Source organism: Hetaerina americana, unplaced genomic scaffold, assembly GCF_022747635.1.
Source record: "Hetaerina americana unplaced genomic scaffold, ioHetAmer1.1.p SCAF_4, whole genome shotgun sequence".
NCBI lineage: Eukaryota > Metazoa > Arthropoda > Insecta > Odonata > Calopterygidae > Hetaerina > Hetaerina americana.
This window is the reverse complement of record NW_027286985.1, coordinates 98,802,238-98,825,477: the sequence shown is the minus strand read 5'-3', so window position 1 is coordinate 98,825,477 and position 23,240 is coordinate 98,802,238. Positions and strand designations below refer to the sequence as shown.

The following is a 23,240-nucleotide window of genomic DNA, read 5'->3' as shown; positions in this document are numbered from 1 at the left end:
TATTCCCCATAGATTTCATTTATCCCATTTTATCCAGCACGACAGAGATATGTCCGTAAAAGTAATGAGGTGTTAGTGCATTGTTCCGTGCATCCAGTCAGGAATTAACTTTAGTTCACTCTGTGACTCATTGTCAAAACTTTCACCTGTATTAGTTTCCTCGAGTCTGGGGGTTCCCCGTTAAATCCAAGCTGCTCCAGTCACTCCGTCCGAATTGGACTCTTCTTGAAGCAATCCCTCTATATATCTTTGGGATCTTCCGCGAAAATAAATGTCACTAAGCTGATGTGAAAATCAGCAGGTGCGCGGATATATTCGCCGTGTGAGTTTTGTTCCAGATCGATGGAATTCGTCGAGTAGGTGATCGGATCCCTGCTCCCTCTCGTCGACGCACACCTGGCCGCCCCCCAACCATCTCTCCCTCTTATCTCCTCCCGTACCCCGGGCCCACCTTCGCGAAACGGGCGAAATAAATTGCTTCATTCTTCTCCGTCCCACTGTGGAGTTTTATGCGCGCGCCCGCTTGAATTGCGGGGCTATTCTCTCTCTCATCGCAGAGAAATTAACCGCCAAGAGGCCACAGATGCCCGCCGCTCAGAATGACAGCACCATGAGAAGACCGAAACAACGGGACGAGTCTGATGATGAGTCCGGGTATCGCCGCTGCTGCACCGGCGGTCGTTTGGGTATTTTTTAAGGTCACCGAATCCAGGAGAGAGGTGGGGAAAGACAATGCATTCGAGATTGACTTTATATTATGATGCGTAAATGCACGGCGGGGCGGCCATTAATCATAGCAGTCGGACTGGTTGCAGACTTCTTCTTGGGTGGGGGACCGAGGGGAGGGGAGTGAATTGGAGAGTGAATAGCGATCCCCACCCCAGGAGCAGCTGTTTGACCTCGTCCTTCGCATTTTCCTCCCTTGTCCCTCCCTCCCCATTCACTCCCCATGCCGCATTTCCTTACATCCATTTCTCCCTCCCCCTTCATGCCTCTCCACTCCAAGCCGTTTACTTTCGCCGCCGAGGGAGGCAGAGACCCCCGCGCGGTCACCGCAGTCAGCACCCGCCTCTCGTCATGGCTGCGGGTCCCTTGCCTACGCTGCACTCCGTGATGTAATCTGGGACGTGACGTCAACGCCCCTCCCGTCCTAGTCCCGGGTTCGAGCCCCGTTGCCATCCCTCTCCCCTTCGACCACACCCTTCTTCTCCCTCCCACTTTGGCCTTCCTGCCGCGGGGTTTTCTCTCATTGCTTCCTTTAGCGAAAATTGGATCTGGCTTCATGTTCCAATTCACTATGGACTCATTTGAATAATCTTATGCCTAGAATTCTCGGGTGCGATTGTTTTTCACGTTCATATCCAATTTCCTATTTGGTTGGACAGAGCAGACACAAATAAAAAGTAGCTCACGAAAACATTTTTGAGGAGTGTGGCGCTTTGTGGATCTATAATCCCTATTCGTATTCATTAAATAACTTCACAGCAAGCCATAAGCTTATTTTTGTAAACTTTTACATAAAAATTGAAAATTTCCGTATTTTCGATGTGGATAGGCTATGCAAATTTTATCAATGCATCGGGGGAATGGCCCTTGATGAAAAATATAATGAAGAATGTGAATCAAGTCTCATTTACTTGAAATACTGCATTCCTTTAAATCAACAATGGCCAAGTGCTGTTCTCATTTGACGACGGGAAGGAGGGACCGGGGGAATACTTCTTTTTCGCGGACAGCATACGTAGATATTCAACCCATCCTCAATCTCCGTGCAAAGTTTTTCTTCTCTCTTCAATTCATCCGGGTACATTTTGGTTTTTTATGTGCTCTCAGTGAAATGATATTTTGCGTCGTGCTTCGTTCCATTGTGCATTTACGCGAAAGGATTGCCTCTTTTTGCCTCTCTTCGCTTCCATCTCTGCCGCACACTGTTTTTTGGAAGGTAATGAATCTTTTGGCATGAAAATTGTTCGTCATAATTTTATTTCTCATCCAAAATTAGTTATTTACCATTTACTTTTTGCATGGAGTGTGATTTTTTTAAATCCCGTAAATGAATCCCGTAAATCCCGGAATATGAATACAAATTTGAACTCCGGCTTGGCGTTGCAATTTGCGAGTATTTCTTATGCCCATAAATTTCCTCCGATATTCCCCTTGAATTGCTTTAACACAATTGAGAGATGTATCAAATGGGGAAGACAATAAGAGAAATTACTTATCTCCACAGGCATTAATCCGAATAAGGTGGGCTGATGTGCATCTGATATAATAAGAACCGAGTTACTAGAAGTAACAATGCTTTGAATCTCGGAAGGGGAACGCTTTTATTTTTTTGCTTTTGAGACAATGGCAGGTGTTTAAACCGACTGATTTTTTTTCACGTGAACTCAATGGCTGAACTGGACGGATAGTTTTTTTAGATTTAGGGTCGAATCCAGATGAACATTAAATACGAAGAAGCGCTTACTATGGAATTTAAGATGGATTTGCACGGGACTAGACATGATCAATTAGGCATCGAAGATACCCAAGTTCTTGCAATTGTTAAAGGATGGATGAATTCGAACGCCGATCAAATATAGTTGCAAAAATGAAATAGAACTTTTAATGCAAGAAAGATTAATCATTGCATTGTTGGCCATCATATTTCATCTTCTTAGTTATGTTTCTTATCCTTATCGGTTGGCCAAATTCTCTCATCGATTACACGTCGCGTCGAAAAAGGGTATAATTCGCGCTTACTTCTTCGATGGCGTCCATAAAAAGTCCCAGGTTAACAGCCAATTGTTTTTTGATGGACTCGGACACCCTTTTATATGTTTTTTGCTCTAATCAAAAGACGCACTTGGGCGCACAATGATACTGCTTAAATTTGATCGTACAGGAAGTGAGATGGGTTTCACAGAAATGCCTTGTGGAGCAAAAATCTTAAGACGAATTCTTACTGAAGGAATCCTCGATCACTTTTATTGCACCCAAGAATTCTTGGAGCGACTGGAGGCAACAAAACTTATTGTTATTCCAGGAGAAATTAACGTAATGTTCATGGAAATATTGAATATCAGGTAAAAATGCAATTTAAATTATATGTCAATCAAATTTAAAGAGTGTGTGTGTGTGTGTCTAATGTACAAACCAGACAATGAAGATAAAGAAAGTGGATGAGGGGAGGCCTGAAGTGGTCAGCCTTTCGATTGGTGGACTCGTTTCGTGTTGCACACGGTGACTTTTGCTTCCTGCGCGCAGACGACGAGTGTTTCTCATCCGCCGTTTTCCGCGATAGATAGGCTCGTGACTCCCTTTGTGTGGTCACCTGATGGTCACGATATTGTCGTCCCACGCTCCGACACAGGGGTCAAGGCGTGCCGGATTCCTCCTCCTTCGGCCGCCGAACAAATCGCCGAATCCTCCTCCTCCTCCAAAGGGCACCGCCGCCGTCGGGATGACGTCAAGCTTTTCTCACCTCCCCGCAAAAGAGATTGCGGCGAGGGGGTGGACGCGACGCGAATGCAGCGCCATCCACCGGCGGAGGCGCTCACTTTCCCCCAATCCGGGCTTGGATTCGGGATGGTTGAGGCTCCAGTTTATGGGAGACACTGGGGAGGCGCTTAACTGAAACTGGAATTCCAATTGTGCTGACGACAGACCTAACAGTGGTCACGATGTGAACGATTAGGAAGAGCTTCCCTTAGGAAGAGTTTGATTAATCACACTGGCGTGATTCCTATTGCCTTCGCCGATATTTTCAGTCAAACCCTTGAGTGAACCTTCCGTATAGAATTATAGAATAATCGATTGTTCAATAAAAGCCATTAAAAAATTCAACGCAAAATAGATTAAAAATGCGAAGCTCGTCGCAATGGGATCACAAAATATTTTCTTTATGGATTGTTACAGTGTTCTCAGAAAACCTAGACTCATACCTTTCGTTTAATTGCCCGCTGAAATCATCAAATGATGACACGAACTGACCGCCAATGATTAGGATTAAAAGGTTATGTAAGCCAAGCTACTCCTAAAAAGTGCTAAGCACTTACAACATTTACATATTATTTGGTATTTTACTGGAGCCATTCCAACACTTTTCGAAATTTTTTTTAGTTAGCTGGTATGTGACTTTAAATGCTTATTACGTACATGGGGAGGCAGGCATTATATGACACTTGTGTTGTCATCCGTTTAAATTTAATATGGGGCTCCGAGAAAAACGGTAAATTGACGGTTGACTTCAGCGAAGGGAGAAGCAAACGTCTATGGGAGGATATGCACGGGCAGAACTTGCAGATTAGCATATGTATTATTCTCATTGGAACTTAACCCATCCCAATAATATTTAATTAATTACCTAGTGCAGCGGTAAGTTTAACTCGACGTAGATTTTTGTCCTCCGGTATTGAATTACGGGCTCATTTAAGGTAGTGTTAATTGAGTTGCATTTATTTTTTATTTAATGACCATAATGTTGAAGACATTACCAATTTATCGATTTAGTTCATTTTGAAATCGTTAAAATTATTGTGTATCGTTAATGAAAGTACCTAAGCCATTCTTATTTATGAGGCTGGCCGAAAAGTAGGAATGACGACAAAATCAGAGCAAGGGGCCTTCAGTTAGCTAGAAGCATGAGGTGCCAATTTGAATTTGAAGTAAACTCAAAACTTGGCTAATTGACATTAAAATGTAAACTTGTTGTTGTATTCATTAATATATCAAAGGATGTAGAATTAAATGAGCCGAATTACAGGTGAAAAAGTTTCAGTATAGTACTCATATACTTATTTAGTGATTCATCAAATCAAACAGCTACACCCGCTAAATTTTCGACGTCCTTCCGAGATTCACTGTCATGAATTTTCATGGGTTCATTTGATCCATGATGATGCACCGCGAAAATGATTTTCAGTGTGTGCTGTGGTAGAGATCTCCATCTCCTCGGTCATTCCTTGAGAAGGGAGGAGGAATTCCAAGGAATAAATCTCCATAGTGAGGGAGAAGACGAGATGGCTTGCATCCGTCGGGGTCGCCACTGCCGGGTTGACATCTCCTCCGCGATGGCATCACACACTCTGAATATTCACCGCGCAAAGCGGAGAATGCAAGTCAGGAGAGGGGAGAAATCGTTGCGTCCCGTAACAAGATGAGCGAAATGGACAGATAGGACTATCGATAGAGAGTTTAATCAATTTTATTTAGACCCATTTGTCTCCTTCGGTGATGGATTAAAATTCTCGCATCACTCCCGGAATTCTTCAACCTTCAGTCCTTCATTATATCCGACACTACTACAGTGTACATGTGCAAGCACTATCTTCTTTAATATTCCGAGTATAATATGTGGCAGTCAGTCGTCAGAAATAACCAGTCAGTTCACTTTTATTGCACAACATTCAAATACTCCTTGGTATTAATCATTGCCATTTCTCCATATTCCGTACACCTGTAACATCATATTATTTTTTTTCACATAGAGCATTCGCTTATTTTCTTTCCGCTCTGCATGAAAGTCTTAGGATAGCCTATAAAGTGTCAATAATTCAAAAGCCTCCGATTGAGATGCATCAATGTTTGCAAAAAACAATGCTACAAATCCGTACTTCCATTCGTATGTAACCGTTCCGGTAATTGTAATGTGACGTACCACTCAGCATCATAAGTAAGAAAATACATAGAAGTCGTATGCTCTGCACCTGTAGCAAAAAAACATGAGGAAATCCAAAAAGGAATTCCCAGCAATCCAGGTAGCATAATTTTAGAGAGGAGGCATTTTGAACGCTAGCACAAGAAGTTAATAAAAAATTACCAGGAGATATATCATGATAACTCCTTGTGAAATAGTTAGGGAGTATTGGAAGAATATGTTGAAATGGTTGGTTCACAGTACGTGGTGTTGGTGATGAGGGGGCTGAAGCAAGCGGGGAAGGACTGGCACACCACGCCGAGGAGGCGGGAAGCCTCGTGCTCTGCGCACGAAAGCCCCATCCCACTGTTCCCCGCCGGATTGAATGGATCGAGAGCATGCGTGCATCACTCGCGGGGGCGGTGGCGTTGAGTGGCCGACGTCGTCGATGCGGTAGGGCTTTCTCGTGGTGGGGGGAGTGCTGAGGGGATTTGGGGGGGGGGGCAGAGTGAGGAGGTACCTCTTGCGGGTGATTGACGCCACGGAAAATAGAGAGATTTTGGCTCGGGAAATGATGGAGGTCGTCAAATTGAGTGAAGCCGCAGATAATGCGTAAATAAATAAATTAGTAGTATGCATATATATATATATATATATATATATATATATATATATATATATATATATATATATATATATATATATATATTGCTTTGTGTATTCTGACGCAAAACTCAAGCAATGAATAAATAAACAAATGTGTGATATATCTGTTAATATGTTTACTTCAACGGAAAACTTAAAAAATACGAAGAGAGAGAAACTTGTCGTAATAGGTCTCAGGTATGACGCACGAAAGATGGAAATGAAAAATAAAAAGTGACGCTCATACTTTCATACGCTTCGCATAGGCCTCTTCGGTGGGAATGGCAGTAAAATCGGGTTGTGTTAAGTATAGCGATAACGGTTAATAAAAGGTCCACGGAGCAGATCACGGAGCCGCCAGAAGGAGAAGCAGCCCATCCAAAGTTTTTTATATGGCCTGGCCCTTCTGCGAAAAAGTGGTTGTTAAAAATTGGTCCTTTATTTTTGAGAAGATATTTTGGGAGGAGAAAGGATATTCTTGAGCTTTGCCTTCTAAAGATTAAATGTACATTTCATTAAATAATTCTCATCTTTCTTCAATCGCCTAATTAATGAATGGTGCTCTTAACTCGTTTTTCACTTAACTTAGTGGAAAACCATTGGGTATAATGGGCTCATTCAACACATTTTTACTGCCGTATGTGATGGGTTTCCAAACAAAAAATATATTAGTTTCTGTGCTTCAATATACTTCGCCCGATTTTTTATATACAAGTGGAGAAGCACCGAAAGTTGTTAACCATTTTACCGAAAGAGTAAAAAACTGATGGTGTTTTTACGTCAGAATCCTCTTTTATTATTATGCGGCGCCGGCGCTGCAATGACCATTAAAGAACAAGCACTGGCAACAAACAGGGTGATCGCCATTCGTACTCGACTGTTCGTCGGAGAATCGAGGACGGTGGAAATATTCGATGACGAGATTATAGTCCGCCATGATTGGAGGGAGTGTGTGCGAAGGAGTCGAGATGAGCGAACGGGGGTGAAGAGGGCAGGGGGCCCGCCCGCCCTGCGTTCTCTCACGCGAGCACTGTCGATGTGATGAGAAATCATTCGTGGAGAGGGAGGAGAGGGGGATTGGGAGGGTTTTTTTAACGCGGATTTGATGGATTTTCGCCTTTTACCGCCGATATGGTTTTTTTTGTATTCCCTGAGTCTCACCGGCAGCGGAATCTCTCTAAAAGCCTCGCCTCTCCGCCGGGACGCGACTAGTAATATCTCCCGCGCGCCCATTGCTATGTGAATTTCAGAGCCGTGTTGATTTCGCGAGGGAGGGCGTGCACATGGCGGCCTCCTCCGAAGGAGGGTTCACCGCGGTTCGGGTCGTTCCTTCCGTCCCTCTCCACATCTCATACCCGCCCTCATTTCGTTCCGTGGCCAACTCCAACATCCCCATCATCATAAAAGTCACCGGCTGCCACTTTTTTCATCATGCAAGTATTTCTGATGAAATTCGGCTTAGAGTGAGATTAAATGCTTCCATTTCGGAAGTTGCTACATAGTTTGTAAAATTCAAGTTTTCAGATGAAATGTGTAAAAGTGAGCCTTCGTCATTGGGCAGGGAAGTTTGCAAATTCATTTCCTTAATGATGGATGAGTGGCAGATGGGTAAGGATCAGGAATTTACATACCTGCTTATAGTCGGGGCTGGATTAAGATACATTTTTTCTGGTCCATACCACTTCCCAGGAGAAAAAAGCGATTTAATAGTGCCATTGGCATCCATAGCGAATTCACACAATCTTTGCGTTTCTAGTTGAATTGTTAATTGTCTTAGAACTTTGCGTTTTTCAAGTGCAATACTCCAACAGAGGGAGTTATATCTATCGATACCAAGAAGAAAAAACTTTTAAGAATAGTTCCATAATAAATCACCTAAGATTAACGCTGTTGCACTTATTACTACAGGAACTTCGGTTTAGCGTTAATGCCTATAGACAATTCTGCACACAGCATTTCTGCGGTGATCTTGTTTTTTTAATCATTAAAAGCTGATAGCATTCCCTCGACCTTGTACCCTGTTCAAACCTTCACTTTTGGCTCAAGAAATGTGCCAGCGCTTCCACTTTGGTAGAAGATCACAAGGGTCCAAGCGGAACTTGAAATTGTCAAATGCATACCTTCATTGTTTCCTTCTTAGTAAGATGGGAGGAATCTATTTTAAAGGGTATCAGAATCAGTCGGGAAATCAATTTAAGCAAATGTTTTCGCATCCACAAACGTAAGCAACGAATGGATCCTTTAGCGGGAGCATCCTGGAATTCGCAATGCCATCAATTACTGTTTTTCCGATCGTACTGCATAAATTCGCACAAGTGTGTGTCGTTTACTCAATGGCTTGCTACTTCTGAAATGGTGCCATAATACGATATAGTTCAGAAATGTGACGTGGAGAGCGAGATTTGAGCACCAAAACGAGAATACATTTCATTATATTACATTCACCTCTCTGTCGCGATTACCACCTGAAGGTATTGACCAAGTCCGTTTCCGTTCGCTCATTTAAGATTTGGTCGTCTTCTATTGACAATGGAATGCTCCTCATTCCTAATGTCCGGGAAACCTTGTAGCTTAATTTGATGATGCCGTATTGACCCAGCAGCATTGCAGGGATGGATCGATCCTCGAGTGAAGGATCAGGGCCTTAGTTGCTCCTTCTTTGAATCTTCTTTCCTCCCCTCTTTCCATCCCTCATTCAATTAATTTTCTCACCTCTTCGACGTGAAGTTTCTTCAGCATCAACTCGACTCATTAATAGGGAACCGTAGGGCTCTTTTTTTATTTCCCAGTCATCGATTCCATCAACCTACTTTTTGTTAAACTATATGTATATAAGTTATATGTAGCGTACCATATTATCCTGGTCATTTTTGGTTGTTTCTTATGCATTACTATGTCGCAAGAAAGGCCAACGGACTTGTATATCCTGTGCCGTTTGTTTCTCATTTCATCCTAGGCTTTATCCTTATCCGTGTGGAAAATCTAAAAAATAAAATAATCAATAAAGCAATGCATTCTAAAGAACTAGTAATATGTCTTACTTTAATTATTATTATTTGTCGAATGTTCTGATGAGATGTATTTGTAATGAGCTTATCCCGTTCGTGTGTAATAATGTCGCATGAAGTAATATAGTACATGATAATATAGTTAAAACCAAATGTTGATACAAGGCACTCATTTGTGGTATGTTGTCTAGAATAGGGCAGGAATTTAAGGGAGATGACCTCCCTTATTCTACGGCACTCTTTTTCGACGCTGACCCTTTTCTTCTATCTTTCCCGCAGAATGTCAGTTTGGAAAGCAGCTCCATGAAATCGGATCCACGTGGTTTGCAGATCTCGGCCCTCCATTTGGTGTCATGTACTGCATCCGCTGCGAGTGCAGAGGGGTAAGTGTCGTAAATTTTTGTTTCTTTCGCCCCTTTGTCCCATTGTATGTATTGCGAAAATTACTGCCTACTCTTCTCTCGTTTTACTCTGTGACGGTGGAAATCCTGTGGACGACCTTTGCAAAGACTCCATCGCGTGCGCATTGCACAAATGAAAGCAAAAAAATGTTACGCTACTCCAACGCAAATTAATTTATTGCTTTGCCTCAATCTGAATCTATCAGTTTTTGCTCTGTTTACCACATCTGTCAGAGAAAATGTCATACACAATTGTGTTGCACTGCTATTCAGTTATAATTTCAGGGAATAATGGTGGACTACTATTTTTAAAAAACATGATATTGGAATCTGTCGTAGATTTTCAACATTTTACTCCATTACTCACTTGATACCAGAGTAGTGGAAGCATAGACCCTGCTTCTTTCAATTGAAGGAACAAGATGTAGTTGCTAAATGATTAACTAGCTACTCTCAGCTTCATTCCCAGGGCGAAAATTATAAACGCGCTTTAGTTAATGTATGTCATATCATAATTAGATCGCAGGCTGCAGCTAAACTTACATGGTTTGTATACAAAGTATCGGGAAAAGTGCCGGGATTTTTTTTTATTTTAGATATTGTTACAATGCCTGAAAATTCTTCAAAGTACATCCCTTGAGGGTCGAAATTTTTTGCTGTTCGAAACCATTGTTTAATCACCTTGGAATAAATCCTTGTATTCGAGCAGCTATGAAGATACTGTAGAACACCATACAAATGAGGACAAGTATTAATATTTTTAACTTGATCATAAACTCCACTGCGTCGAAATTCTTCAGGATAATACTACAGAGCAGTAGAAATTTTGAACACCCATTGATGGTGGTAATTGGGAAAATCATGGAATATTCATGGAATTTACCTCTAGAAATATGCCGGGCAATAAGGCCACCCAGGTGCCGCGGATTGGCTGTTCAGTCCGTAGGTAACATCATCTTGCCCAACCGCACTCTACTTTCTCGCATCCTTTCTATCTCAAAGGGTTAGCAGGCACGCGCGCGTCTGTGTGTGTGCGCGCGAAGGTGATCCCCTGTCACCAGGGTGTCCCCCCCGACTCCCTCCTTCCCCTCTCCCCAAAATGCGTGATTCATGACCCCTCCCCAGCGTCGTCCAAATGCCCGCCACTCCACCCTCCACGCCTGCTTCCCGTTTCGCTATTTCTATTTCCGCCATATTTCAATTTCGTCTCGGCTTTCCGCAGTCATTTCTCCGTCAGTCTGTCTGTCACGCCGGAGATTCGTAATTGCGACGCCTCCTACGACGTGAGCCTACTTGACTGCTGACTCTCTTAACTCTCTCCCTCTCTCTCCACCCTTCGACGTCCTATTCCCTTCAGCTCAAGCGCCATTTACAAAGTTTTCCTAACTCTATTTGACACAAATTATTTTACCAACCCTGTAAAAATCCTTTGAATATTGTTTTTGTGCACCTTATGAATGTATTCGGAATGGAGGAAACTTACAACTCTGAAGATAACGTAATACATAATGATGTCCATAAATATTATTAAATATTCTACGCGATTAATCAATCCCACTACTGCCCTTTTATTCGTCATAGAAGGACCTCATTCCTTCGATATCTTATAGTTTGAAAACCAAGAAGATTTCGAAAAATCCAAATACTTTCCGGTAATTTTAACTCGTCCATGCAGCGGAAGGCGAAGACACCCGAGATTACCTTTCCAGCCCACCTCTGCTGGATCCATCACTCTTCTCGAAAATAACTCCTAGGGTAGTAAACTGTATTGAGTGATATTTACATTGAGTTTCAAAGTACCTCTGAAATCAATGGACAAAATGCAAAAAAATCATCTATTGAAAATGCACAGGATATGAACGCGTATTCAATAAAAAATAGCAAAGTAAAAACCCTGGAAAAATTAACAGTGGGAATTCCATAATCATCCTTAAGTAAAGGGTGACGTTCTGCGTAGGATGGGAAGTGTTCTTATTTCAAGGCTCGGAGGAGAGCCATTCTCAAGGTGGAAATATTCGCCCAGCGGGTAGCTCAGTGCCACAATGTGATACTTACCTTCAAATATTCCCCATATCGTGGAGATCATACGAATGTAGCCTTCATGAAACGAACTATACCGTTTCATTCAATTTGAAAATTTATGTATTATTTGCATGCATGAGGGCTCGAGCAACTCATCACTTAAAAGTATACTATTTGGGGGTCACTTACAGTTTTTCATTTTGTATTAAATTTTAATATAAATAAGATGAAATTAAATAAACGCTACCGAACCCATCGACTAATAAATAATAAATATACTTATTGTTGGAAAATCTATGTAAAAACGGTGAAATTAATCGGCTTCTTCCGTGATATATTTCTATGATGGCTTTCCTCCTAGTTCTGAAACCTGCACATCATAAAGAACGTTTTAGGTGATTTACCACAAGGACGAGCATGCACCTGCCCGTTCATTAATCCTTCTTTTAGACAATTGTTTGAGTGCAGCCTTTCGTTCACCTCTTCGTAGTTCTGGTGTTTTTAGGCCTCGAGACTATTTTGCCTCTTCCCTCTTCCTTTGCCCTTCTTTCTCCCCCTCTATGTCAACGTTCCTACTTGCTCTTACTTCACTGGCAGAAACTTTGTGCATGCACCCAATTCCATCGATTTTTTTATCTTAAGGTGAATCAGGCGATTTCTTTCTCGTCTACTCTTTGTATACTTCGGCTTTTCTCTCTTAATCTCTTCATTTGATCTCCAGGGTTCACTACCCGTACCAAGTCTTAAAAGTTTCTCTTCTTTTTGGCCTCCTTTGTCACGGTTCCCGATGAACAAATTGGCAAATTAAACATGAGTCTTTTTGCTGACTGCTTCATTGTTTGTTACCCTTTTCATTTTGCTACCCATTGTCATTCTAGATGCCAGCGATGCGCGAATTAGTTATTAATATTGAATCGAGTTTTACATTATGTTTTTCGATGACATTGGAGTTTTCGGGAAAATTTTGAGCTAAGCGTCCCTTGTTTTGCCTCCCTCCCCTCCCAACCCCTTTGGGGTCATCACCGGGGACCCCGTAAACACGACGATGAGTCACCATCTCCGTCACTCGCACCCCTGTCCACCCCCTCCTTCGTGCGGTCGTCTCCGGGGTGGTCCCCGTTCATCTGCGCCAAACATCCCCACATCTTGCCCCCCCCTCTCCCCCTCTTGCCTCTCCATAATCCTCTCGCCGCCCCTTCCGGATGTGGTTGCACAAGCCACTCCGTCGGACCGACATCCACACGGCTGCTCTCCTGAAATTCCCCGGGGGCAGACGGGGGCAGACGGGGGCGCGCGTTTGCCCCGCTCCTGCCAGAACCCTATCTACTTTGCGAAACGAAAAGCACTCACCACAACACTGTGAGCATTTAAAAAGACAATGCTTGAGTATTTGCCTGAGGGAGCTACGATACACTTCACTGAGTTGAGATCCATAAACAGTCAGTGTTGTGAATAACCTTATTAACTTGTATTAGTCTACAGTTAATAGGCTTTTTGGATCCCGTAAATCATTTCAATTATATTTTAGCTACAGGTCTACCTATGATCTCTCTTCAAGCCGTTTAAATTTACTTTTTCTCCACTCTACGCTCGACCTACATTCTCCTCTATGTGGCAGTTCTCATCATTCTATTACCACTCCGTTGCATTTACTTTACCCGCACTAACAGACTAATTTCAATTAGTAATTGTAGTAGATATATCCCACATAAAACAATGCTATTGTTCCTTTGGACCCCTTTGGTCAGCAAAATGAAATCCTAATTATTTATTCAAGAAAGCTATTCAGTTTTGTTTGAACATTTTGGAGAGATCGCGATAAAGTATCGATTTTCAATTGAGAGCGCAATATGTTGCCAGGGAGGTGATGTCTTGTTTTGGAAGGAAAAAAATCGCCCAGCTGTGTATTTTAATTGATCATTAGTCAGTGGAACCAGTTTTAATGAGGAAAAGGTAAAGCATCAGTTTAGAGTAATTTAAGAGTTTATTTTAATCCTCATCTTCGTATAACCATGCTTTTTTAATATAAATTAATTTTAATGGCATTCCTCAATCAATAATCAGTTTTATAACCATCAATCCGGAATTAACCAAATATCAGGCTTTTTGACTTTGCCCCCATACAGCGTGAATGTACGATTTCGCATATCATTAATAAGTACAGAAAATGATTGAACTACTCTCTTTTCCTCTAGAGTAATAAAAGTTTTGAGTATTTTAAATGCCATGCTGGCCAACATGCCGTGGTTTTATTCTTTTTACATTGTATAATTAAAATATTGCCCAAAACTAAAATTATAAACTCTCCGATTGCGTTAAAATGTAATTTTTGTTAAATAAACTGAATTAATTGTGAAGTCAGTAATGACGTCTCTTAATGACTCTTTCATCTTCTGGTTTCGTTGTATTTAAATCACTCATGCGTTCTTTTGCTGAAATTTTCTCCGAACTGAGCGAAATTTTTCCTCGAGTACTCCTTTAAATTCCAAAAAAACATTACAATGGCGGCGTTGGTGGTTTTCTGTGGTGTGCTAAATACAATGAATCAGGGGAAGCATACCTTACCACACCGTTTCTTTCATTCGCTTTGGCTACTATCCTGTTCATTCCGCTCCCTTACGAGTCCACTTTCGTCATTCGGGGCACTTAGCTTCTTTGAGCGTTCCCCGGTGCCTTTTCGTTTCCCCGTTGGTGGGGCAGCCCCAATGAGTGATCCTTTCGAGCAGTCCCTCTTCCTGAAAAATATCACTTCGCTCGTCATAAATTGCGCCGCACTTTCCGTCGGCCCTTGACCACTTGACGCGTCTAACTGCGGACGCGGAGGTGGGGCTGAGATGAGTGAAGAGGGCCGTACGCTTTCAATGTGGACGGGAGACATTTGTCCGCCTCCCGCCCCTACCTCCTTAAAGGTCTGTCCCAAAAATAAGAAGAATAAATCTGGGGAAAAATGTATTGCAGATCAAAGTAAAAACTGCTAAAATTCTTCAATAGACCACCCTTATGTATCGACACACCAATCTCAGCGAATCTGCCACACTTCGGGTAAGATTCCTGGAAGGCGGCGACGGGAACTTCGTTCAGGCACCTCGACATGGCCTCTTTGACATAATCCAGGGGTCCAAAATGATACTCAAAGGGGTTATACTTGGATTTTACTCAAAGACCCATGTCTCGTCATCAGCAATCACCTATTCTAAATATCCGGATCCCTTTCACCGTGGTCCAAGAGTTCCAGGGTAAGATTGTCACACAAGCAGTCTTCCAACAGCACCTTGGGAACCATCTTGGCACACCTTTCTCATGGCTAAATTTTCTGTAAAAATGCAATGCACTGTGGTTTTCTGAATATTGCACTCTTATGTTAACATTCTGACACTTGGGGGTTAATCAGAATCGAGCATGTGACTCACTTTCTGCACATTTTCATCGCAATGTGCTGATTATGTATGTCCAGGGCATTCCTCATCGTCAAACTCCTCTCTACCCACTCGGGACATCTTGTGCCAGCGGAAAGCCATTTATCTGAATATTACTGTATCTCCTGAACCAGATTTTCCGAGCTTAACATCAAATTTTATCGCGTTTCGTTACTCCATGGAACGTGGCATCATGAATTCGTGACGCGACCCTCAAATAGGGGTCCGGTTTTGTCGGGATGAACACACTGTAACGGCCCAGAGGCAACTGACGCGGGTCGCATTGCTTTCTCAAGACCTCCCACCAACTATCTGGATACAAATTTCCTCACTCCAACCGGCCTTATCGGCGAAAAAAATCATTTTACAACATACATTTCTTTGGACAATCTATGAATTATCCCTCGGCGTTCGTAAATTAATTCCATAGACAGGGATATTCAGCGGCCTCCTCCTTCGTTTTACCTCCATCAATCGGTGGTATTTCGAATTTTTATCTCCATCAATCCCTGTTGTCAACTTCACGAGGTTTCTGAACAGAATTCCCTCGCTTGGAACCTAAACTCGATTTGAAAACTTCCATGAACTGAAGGTCGAATAACATTCTTTAGCCGTTCGCATCAATATTGAGTTGAGTTTGATGTCAGTGTGAGATAAGTAAACTGCCATAGAAGCTTCTGATTAGTATTCATTCTCGTGCATCCGTATCCACGGGTTACTTCAAGAATCCCCGTGAATATAGGCCCCTTTGTTTGGTCGCATTTCCCCAGTCATCATAGTGTACCTGCGAGTTCAGAAATTTGGAGCTGTACTTTAATTTTATACTCCATCATATTGCCCAATTATAAGTAGGTAAATTGTTTTTTAAACGCATAAGTTTCTATCACTTTCACTATTGCTTCCTCAATGCCTACCTAAACCCAAGTCGTGGGTCAGAATTTTTAATTAATTTTTCCTCCTAATATCACTTATCTAATTTTCAGATTTAATCAACTTTAGAATTTTTTCCTTCTTCGCCGATTTTTAAAAATTTATTGTTGGTGTCATTACTCTTTAATCTCCCATGAAAACATCGTTTAACCAGCGTTTCTGAATATTCATTGGAGTTAAGTTTTCTTTCGTTTCAATAAGAGATCGAAAGTTTATTCATTTTCCTCGTTTTGCTTATACAAACATAAAGATGCATAACGTTCTTTAAATGGTATGGGTTTATATTTCATGAATTGGAAGTGATGTACGATTTTTTTATCTCAAGATTAATATTTCTCATGCTATGTTCAATAAAGTAATTTAAAATGCAATATCTTTTAGTCTACCGGTTTCCACCCTTAGTCGCCCATGTTTTTCAGGTAGCAGTGTTCTTAATATCGTTTTCAAGGGAATCGTATCCCCGATTTAATGTAGGAAAAATGCTGTAATTACCATTCACAACATGAGTTCAAAGGTCTGGGGATTTTTATTTGCTGGCAAAATTGACCTGGAGAAATGAGGACTCCATGAGGCGTAGTTAGATTTTTCTCGAGATCCAAATTAACGCGTAACGTTCTTTAATCTTGCGTAGCCAGTCGGAAATGTGTGTGCAGGTCACGGAGGTACGAAGCACATGGCCATATGAATCACAAAGGACAAATGAAATCTCGCTTGGGAACGGAATATTCCTCGAGGGTGATTCTGGATTTTTCCCCGAAGTGGTTCGTTGTTCCACTATTGCAAATTATGCTGCCTTTGGAAAGAATCCCTTGTTAGCTGCGGAGTCAAGTATGCATTGCACACAAATGCGTAATGCCCCGTGCGTATCTCTACACTCAAGAGATACAGCGATGCCATGAGTGCTGATTGCGATGTATCTTCGCTGAAAATAAGGGGTACTCTCTCACTGAGAGAGAGAGGGAAACTCGCTGGATGTTTCATAAGCAAGTAAATGCGGGATCTCAATCCCCTCAGGGTGGGGAAGAGGTCCGGAGGGAAGTCTTCATTACCGCGAAGGGTGGTGGGGAAATTTTGCGAGGGTGGGGGGAGGTAGGACGGGGGTGGGACTGCGGATTTGGGGGGCGGGGAGGCACGCACGCACGCAATCCCGGGCGGGGAAGGGAAGGGCAGGGGGCGCTGCGGGTTGCGGGAGAGCACGGCGGCGCGCGGGGGGCAATCGTTCGCTCTCGCCTCGAAGCAAATTGCTCCCCGATGTGGAGAGTTTTCGCGGAGTTCCTCCTCCTTTCTCCCCCGCCCCTCTCCGCCCCGCCCCAGTGTGGGTATCCCGTTCCGTGCGCGCCTTTCACTTTCGCTGCATCCTTCGCGCAATCCCGCTCCCTCAAAAAGAAAGGCGCCTCCGTCGGCGTCTCGTGAACTCGGCCTTGGGGCCGGTGGTAATATGGCACTATCACCTTGAGGGAAGCCGCCGTCCCGGGCGGCGCTGCGTCTTTGTTTCATTGGAGGAGGACGGGAGGCTCATTTGAATCCCCCTCCCTTCACCTCCCCCTCCCTCCTTCCTCTTGTCTCCGTCACATCGTTTCTGCGAGCACTATGAATTCGTAAACGAGGGAGAGAATTCTCATACCTTCCCGATTCCTGCACCTTCCATTTTAGATATTTGTTTTATCACCGAATTTTGTTATAGATAAAACTACCTGTTTAAGTAAAAGACAATAAAAAACAGAGAAGTTTTGAGAAGATGAAGACCCGATGGAGCACCGCGCGGAAAAGAACAAGACGGAAGTTTGCAAACCGCGAGACGCAATGAAGTTCTTAGAAACATGAAGGGAGAAGATAAGGAAAGGCAAAGGTATTTTTGCGTGCCCAATTGGAAGAAGAGCTGCAAAAATTAGCAATGGATGGTAGAGATTGGTTGAAATCACACCCCTTGGCATGCACTGTTTCTTAGACTAAGAAATTACTTTAAAATCTGTACTGGTGTTTAAGTTAGCTCTCTGGCTGAGATCTCCAAAGAAGGATTAATGCTATCTCCTGTAGTTATTTAATTGGAGGTTCAATACTTTTTTAACCATTTAGCGCTTTTTAACCGTTATTAGCCATGACGCAACAAAGTCTCCTAGCTTCAATTAGAGGTCTAGTCCTGAGTCTTTTGTTCGAAGAAATGCACTCTATTATCAAGGTATGGCTTTTGAAAATGTTCTTATTTATAATTCACGCAACCGTTTGGGCATGTTCAAATAATTCATGATTAGGGCTTACCTTACGATTAATATTTTATAGATTTTTTTATCTTCAGGATTTATATTTTTCGAAAACTATGAGATAATTATTCTAGTAATTTAAAATGGAACTTCAGAAAATACCTGGTGTGGTTTCTAGAGTAAAAGGCATGCCATCTGAGTGTAAAGATTGACCCACTCATCGCAATAGATGGCAACCATGTAGAATGTGCTTTGTCAGCCTGGTTAGTAAAAACAATGAGACAGGATTTTAATGGGAAAATTGAAATAATTAAAAATAACTTCCTTATAGAACAATGTAATCATACGCGCAAGTTTTTTTTATACACTCATAGACGATTCACATTGCCATTTCACAAGCGCACCCGTACATTATGTAATTTTTCCGTTTTGACCTTTTTGTAGATTGATGATGTTATTTTCCACACTCTTTCAATTTCCCCTTTTACCCTAATGGCTCTGTGTAACATTACTTCTCCACTCTTTCATACGCCATATGTACGTCCATTATGTTTTCGTAATGAATAAAGTAACTATTTCAAAAGTTGAATATCCCGATTCCTCCCGAATTTATTTCTTCAGTTAACTCCGTTTTTCACATTCATCGCCTCTGAGGACTGAATGAGCTTTTAAAATATTAATCAGTACGTTTGAATGGAAATATTTCATGTTTGTTAATTGGCACAACTTTATCATATCACGTCTCGGAAATATCTGAATTTTTCGGTAGCCTGTCTTTAATATTACAATATTAACTTCATCGGAACGAATGGTTTTGAGGTCGTAGGAATTCACTGGCAATGAATTCTAATAGAAAAAATACCTTGTTACTCATGAGGGTTTATAACCAATACGTAGGTTTTGACACCTACTCAACTTTGATGTTTTGTTCAGGAGGCAGTAAATCATATGAATGGTACTGGTGTAAAATCCTTATAAAATCAAGCTGACAATGTACTTTTCCTCATCTTCTTTAACATTAGCTTAATTCGGAGTGCACACGGAAATTTTGAAAAAAGAGACAATTGGCGTACAGTTTCTTGGTGAACAAGTCAGCAGATTAAATCACTGACCCGGAATTCGAATGAGTAATTTCTGGAAAATGATTAAATTTTTTTAATGGCTTCCTGCGTAAGGATTTCTCTGTATCTTAAGATTAGTCCAAGTATCACGATTTAAGTGTGGAGATAAAAATGAAGCAATCGATCGTTCCTGAAAAGCGGCACTTTCTGCCATTTCCCAATTTAAGTAAGTGAGTAATCCATGGTGATTTTTTTTTAAAGAAAAGGTCTCGGCGGTAGCAAAACCACTAATTGGGACCAAGTGTCGCGGGAATGCCCACCGGCCGTTTCACTGGCGCGCGATTCCTGCTACTTACCCTCGGAGAAGTGGACGTGATGTCGAGTGGGTGTAGGCACGTGGGCTCAACGGCGAAGGCGCGGTGATTCGTGTTTCCTTTGCGGCCTCGCGGGGACCCGTGGAGGAATTTGTTCGCCGGCGCACGAAGGCAAGAATGTCGGGTGAAAGATTTGGAGCCAGTCCGATTAGAACCTTTCATTCTTTCCCCTCAAACATTCGCTAGGATGCAAATCATACGGATGTATCTGCTTATTCTAAGTGCGGGTTTCAATTCCCGAAAGGGGCCACGGCTGCAGGATTTTTCTCTCGGATAACTATTTCCGGTGTTTCACTACCAGTTCAAAAAACTCTTTCCCTCCGGGGGGGGGGGGTGCTCTTTTTCCTCTTATCAGACTGTCACCTCCCTTTGCCGCGCGTGGCGCCGATGTTTCATCGATGGAATCATTTGCAGTAGTTTCCGATCGTCGCATCTATTTATATATCCAGGGCTTAATCACTGCTACACATGTAAGCCCCACCCTTTAAGATACACAATATTATTGTAACATCGTAAATTACATCTAATTATTTTTTTTAATTCTTCATACTTTTAATGTAATTTCCGTCCAACATACTTATTCTTATGAACATGGACAACGACGGGGGGATGACGGGGGTAAGAGAATTTCGTGGTGATTTCCGAGGAAATCAATTCCTAAATGGTGGTCAACCAACGTATGAATCTATCCACTCACACAAATGTCGAACAAAACACTAGCAGTCGTTTTTACGGGATTTTAATTTCGCTCCAGTGGCTATGGAAGGTCACACACGACTCACCCACCATTTAACGAGGAACCCAATCTAGGCAGTAGGAGACCCCATTAAAGAGTACCCAGTAGTCCCCATTTGCAAGCCCTTTGGTGCTTAGAAGAAATAAGTGCTCACCAAAGACAACCCAGGGTTTTAACACAGAACAGAGGGTAACCGAACTTTCACACAGCGTTGCAAGTCGTGACTTAACCTTTAGTGCGCTGAAGAGGACCACTTCGAAAGACCTGTGCGTATATTGTCATTCGGGTGTTTGCCCCATGACAAAGATCTCAGCTTCAGAGTGAGGTTTCTCGTTTGATCATTGCTCCTGAACTTCTAAAATTAGTGCGTCCGCTATCTTGGTTAGACATCGTAGAAATGCGTTCGCGAGAGTTTGAATTCATTTCGTGCATGGAATGGCGTTGTATATATTGTGCTTGCGAATCAAATGTACCTAAATGGTCTCCCCTGGAGGCCCCTTGGTAAATAGGAAAGCAAGAGCGGGGGAAGAGTGGTCAGGACATTATTATTTAATTGCGATAGACGGAGGTCATCAAGTAACCAATCGCCCGATCGAAAGAGGAATGTTTAAATAATAATGACGGAAATGAAGACTGGGCGAAACTTGGGATTTAGTTTTGATTGAATTGAGCTCTTACTTTAGTAGTATTGAATTCATACTTTAGTATTTACGAATAAATGAAAAACTTCAATAGCCGTAAACAGTTTACCTTCCAAAACAAAGTACAAATGAGACTAGTTGGCTAACGCCACAGGTCAAAGGATGGGGCAAATGGGGTAAGGAGAGGGATAAGAAAGGTGAATACGAATGTGCGTATTTCGGCCACAAAACGTCACGACAACACAAGTTGAAGTGAGCCCTCACTTCAAAGGTAAACTTCTTGTTTTAAAAGGTAAACTGTTTGCGGTTATTGGAGTATTTCATTTATTGAGATTTAATTTTCCGTTAAAATACATATTAATCTTGTAACTTCTCAAAACAGCAGATCACATAAATTATATATACATCATGTAATAATAGAGGAATATAAATCATGACGCGCTGGTAGTACCATAATGTACTGCATAACGTAACTAAAACCTTCAGGAGCATGAAATCATGTTCGAAACATTTTCAGTCCTCGTGCACCTGGATTAGTGAATATTTTTTCTATGTGAAATATTTCTTTATGAAGATGGGCCGAATTACGAATGCAGCTTTAGGGAGAAGTTTTGCAATGTGCCCCAGTGCAAAACATACTAGTGCTTTCATCGCTATCACCACACTTGAAAGCTCGACTTTAATGGAATAATAAAAATGCGGAGGGGCAGTCTTGCCTCCTCTGGCCCCCTCCGCTCCAAGCCCCGGTGCAGAGGGGGCCGCGCGTGGGCCCCCGGCGGGTGCTCGGTATCGCTTCAGTGCTCTCGCATAGTTTTCTGACAGTTGGGAACAAAGCGGGAGTGGCCCGCCGCGCGACTGTCCGCTGAACTCCCGTGGAAACCCGATTGTGCGGCCAAGGTATGCGGCGGGGGAGGGGCGGCACCCGTTGGCATGGATACAACTCATTCCCCCTTCCCCCCCCTGCCCTCCTTCTCTCCGAGTCTTCAGCTCATAATTGTTATTTTTTTAAATCGTCGCAGTGGGTGACGTCACGGACGAGGGAGCAGGAAATTCTTCGCCTCCCGCCCTCACGCCATGAAATTGCGCGCCAACTCACACGGCGCCATTCCTCAATCAACCTTCGACCCCTCCCCCGCACCCCCACCCAGTAGCATCAGGGGCCGGCGATGCTGAGGGGATTGACTGAAAATGAGGAGCATCGATGTTGGAGTTGACTTAAAACTATGCCGCTACTTCGCCTTGTTCTCTCCTCGACATCTCAATCAAGTTCTTCGCATTTCTCCCTTCTCTATCCCCAGCACCGCCTCCTCCGCCCCACCCCACCTGACCGTCACTCCCCTCTCCTTTCCCGGACTCAAATGTTGACGAAACTTGACCGTACTTGAGATGGAACCTCTTTGCGGACCCTAGAAGCTACATTCCTGCGTACATTAACCCGATTCCTTGAGTCTACACTCGACAAACTGCTAGATTCGCTTCCATTTGGCTTAAACTACCAGAAAAATGAGACTTTGTTAGCGGAAGTTAATTTTCGTAGGCTAAATATTACTGGTGCTGTTAAGTGTTCACATATTATCATGCGAAAGAAGATATTTTTCTCTTTGTTTTACGCGTTATGATTTATTATGGGATTGGTCTACTATCAGTAGGCTTTCACGACATACATATTTCCTATCATTCGCATTGCTTCTTTGAGAATATTTCAAAATTATAAGTCCCTTACTTTAAAGCTATCACTTATGATTATATTATCAAAAATAATAACTGATTTGAGTGGACAATGAACGTATCACGCGTATGAATTGAGTAAATATTAAAACCTCCCTTATTTTCTCGATTTTAATCGGATTAAACAGGTCTTTATTCAAAATTTAGTTTCCTAATCTAAATCTAGAGCGATGCTTTCCTTTGTTGTGTGGAAGAAATGGTTGCTTCAGTAACAATAATTTTAGCATTTTGGCATGGATTTTAGACATCATGCTTACTGGACCGTGTTTGGGATATTCACCAATTATTTCTTTTGGGTGAGTCGGTTTTTAAAATAAATTAACAGTGCGGCAGCAAATCAAGTTAGTCATTATGGCTAGCCAAGGCATAAGTTAACCCGCAGCATGAAGTCTGTATTTGTTTCAAGTCCCGTAAAATTAAAATATGCATTTGAGTTCCTACCTGGCTTATTAAATCG

General features: G+C 42.4%; 1 protein-coding gene across 1 annotated transcript in view; it reads left to right on the top strand.

The window, feature by feature from the left end:
* sog (short gastrulation) overlaps window positions 1-23,240 on the top strand; it is a 510,027-nt gene that overhangs the window by 181,616 nt on the left and 305,171 nt on the right. Inside the window, exon 2 of the mRNA XM_071590828.1 lies at window positions 9,553-9,656. Coding sequence (XP_071446929.1) covers window positions 9,553-9,656 — 104 coding nt within the window. The remainder of the gene's footprint in view (window positions 1-9,552; window positions 9,657-23,240) is intronic.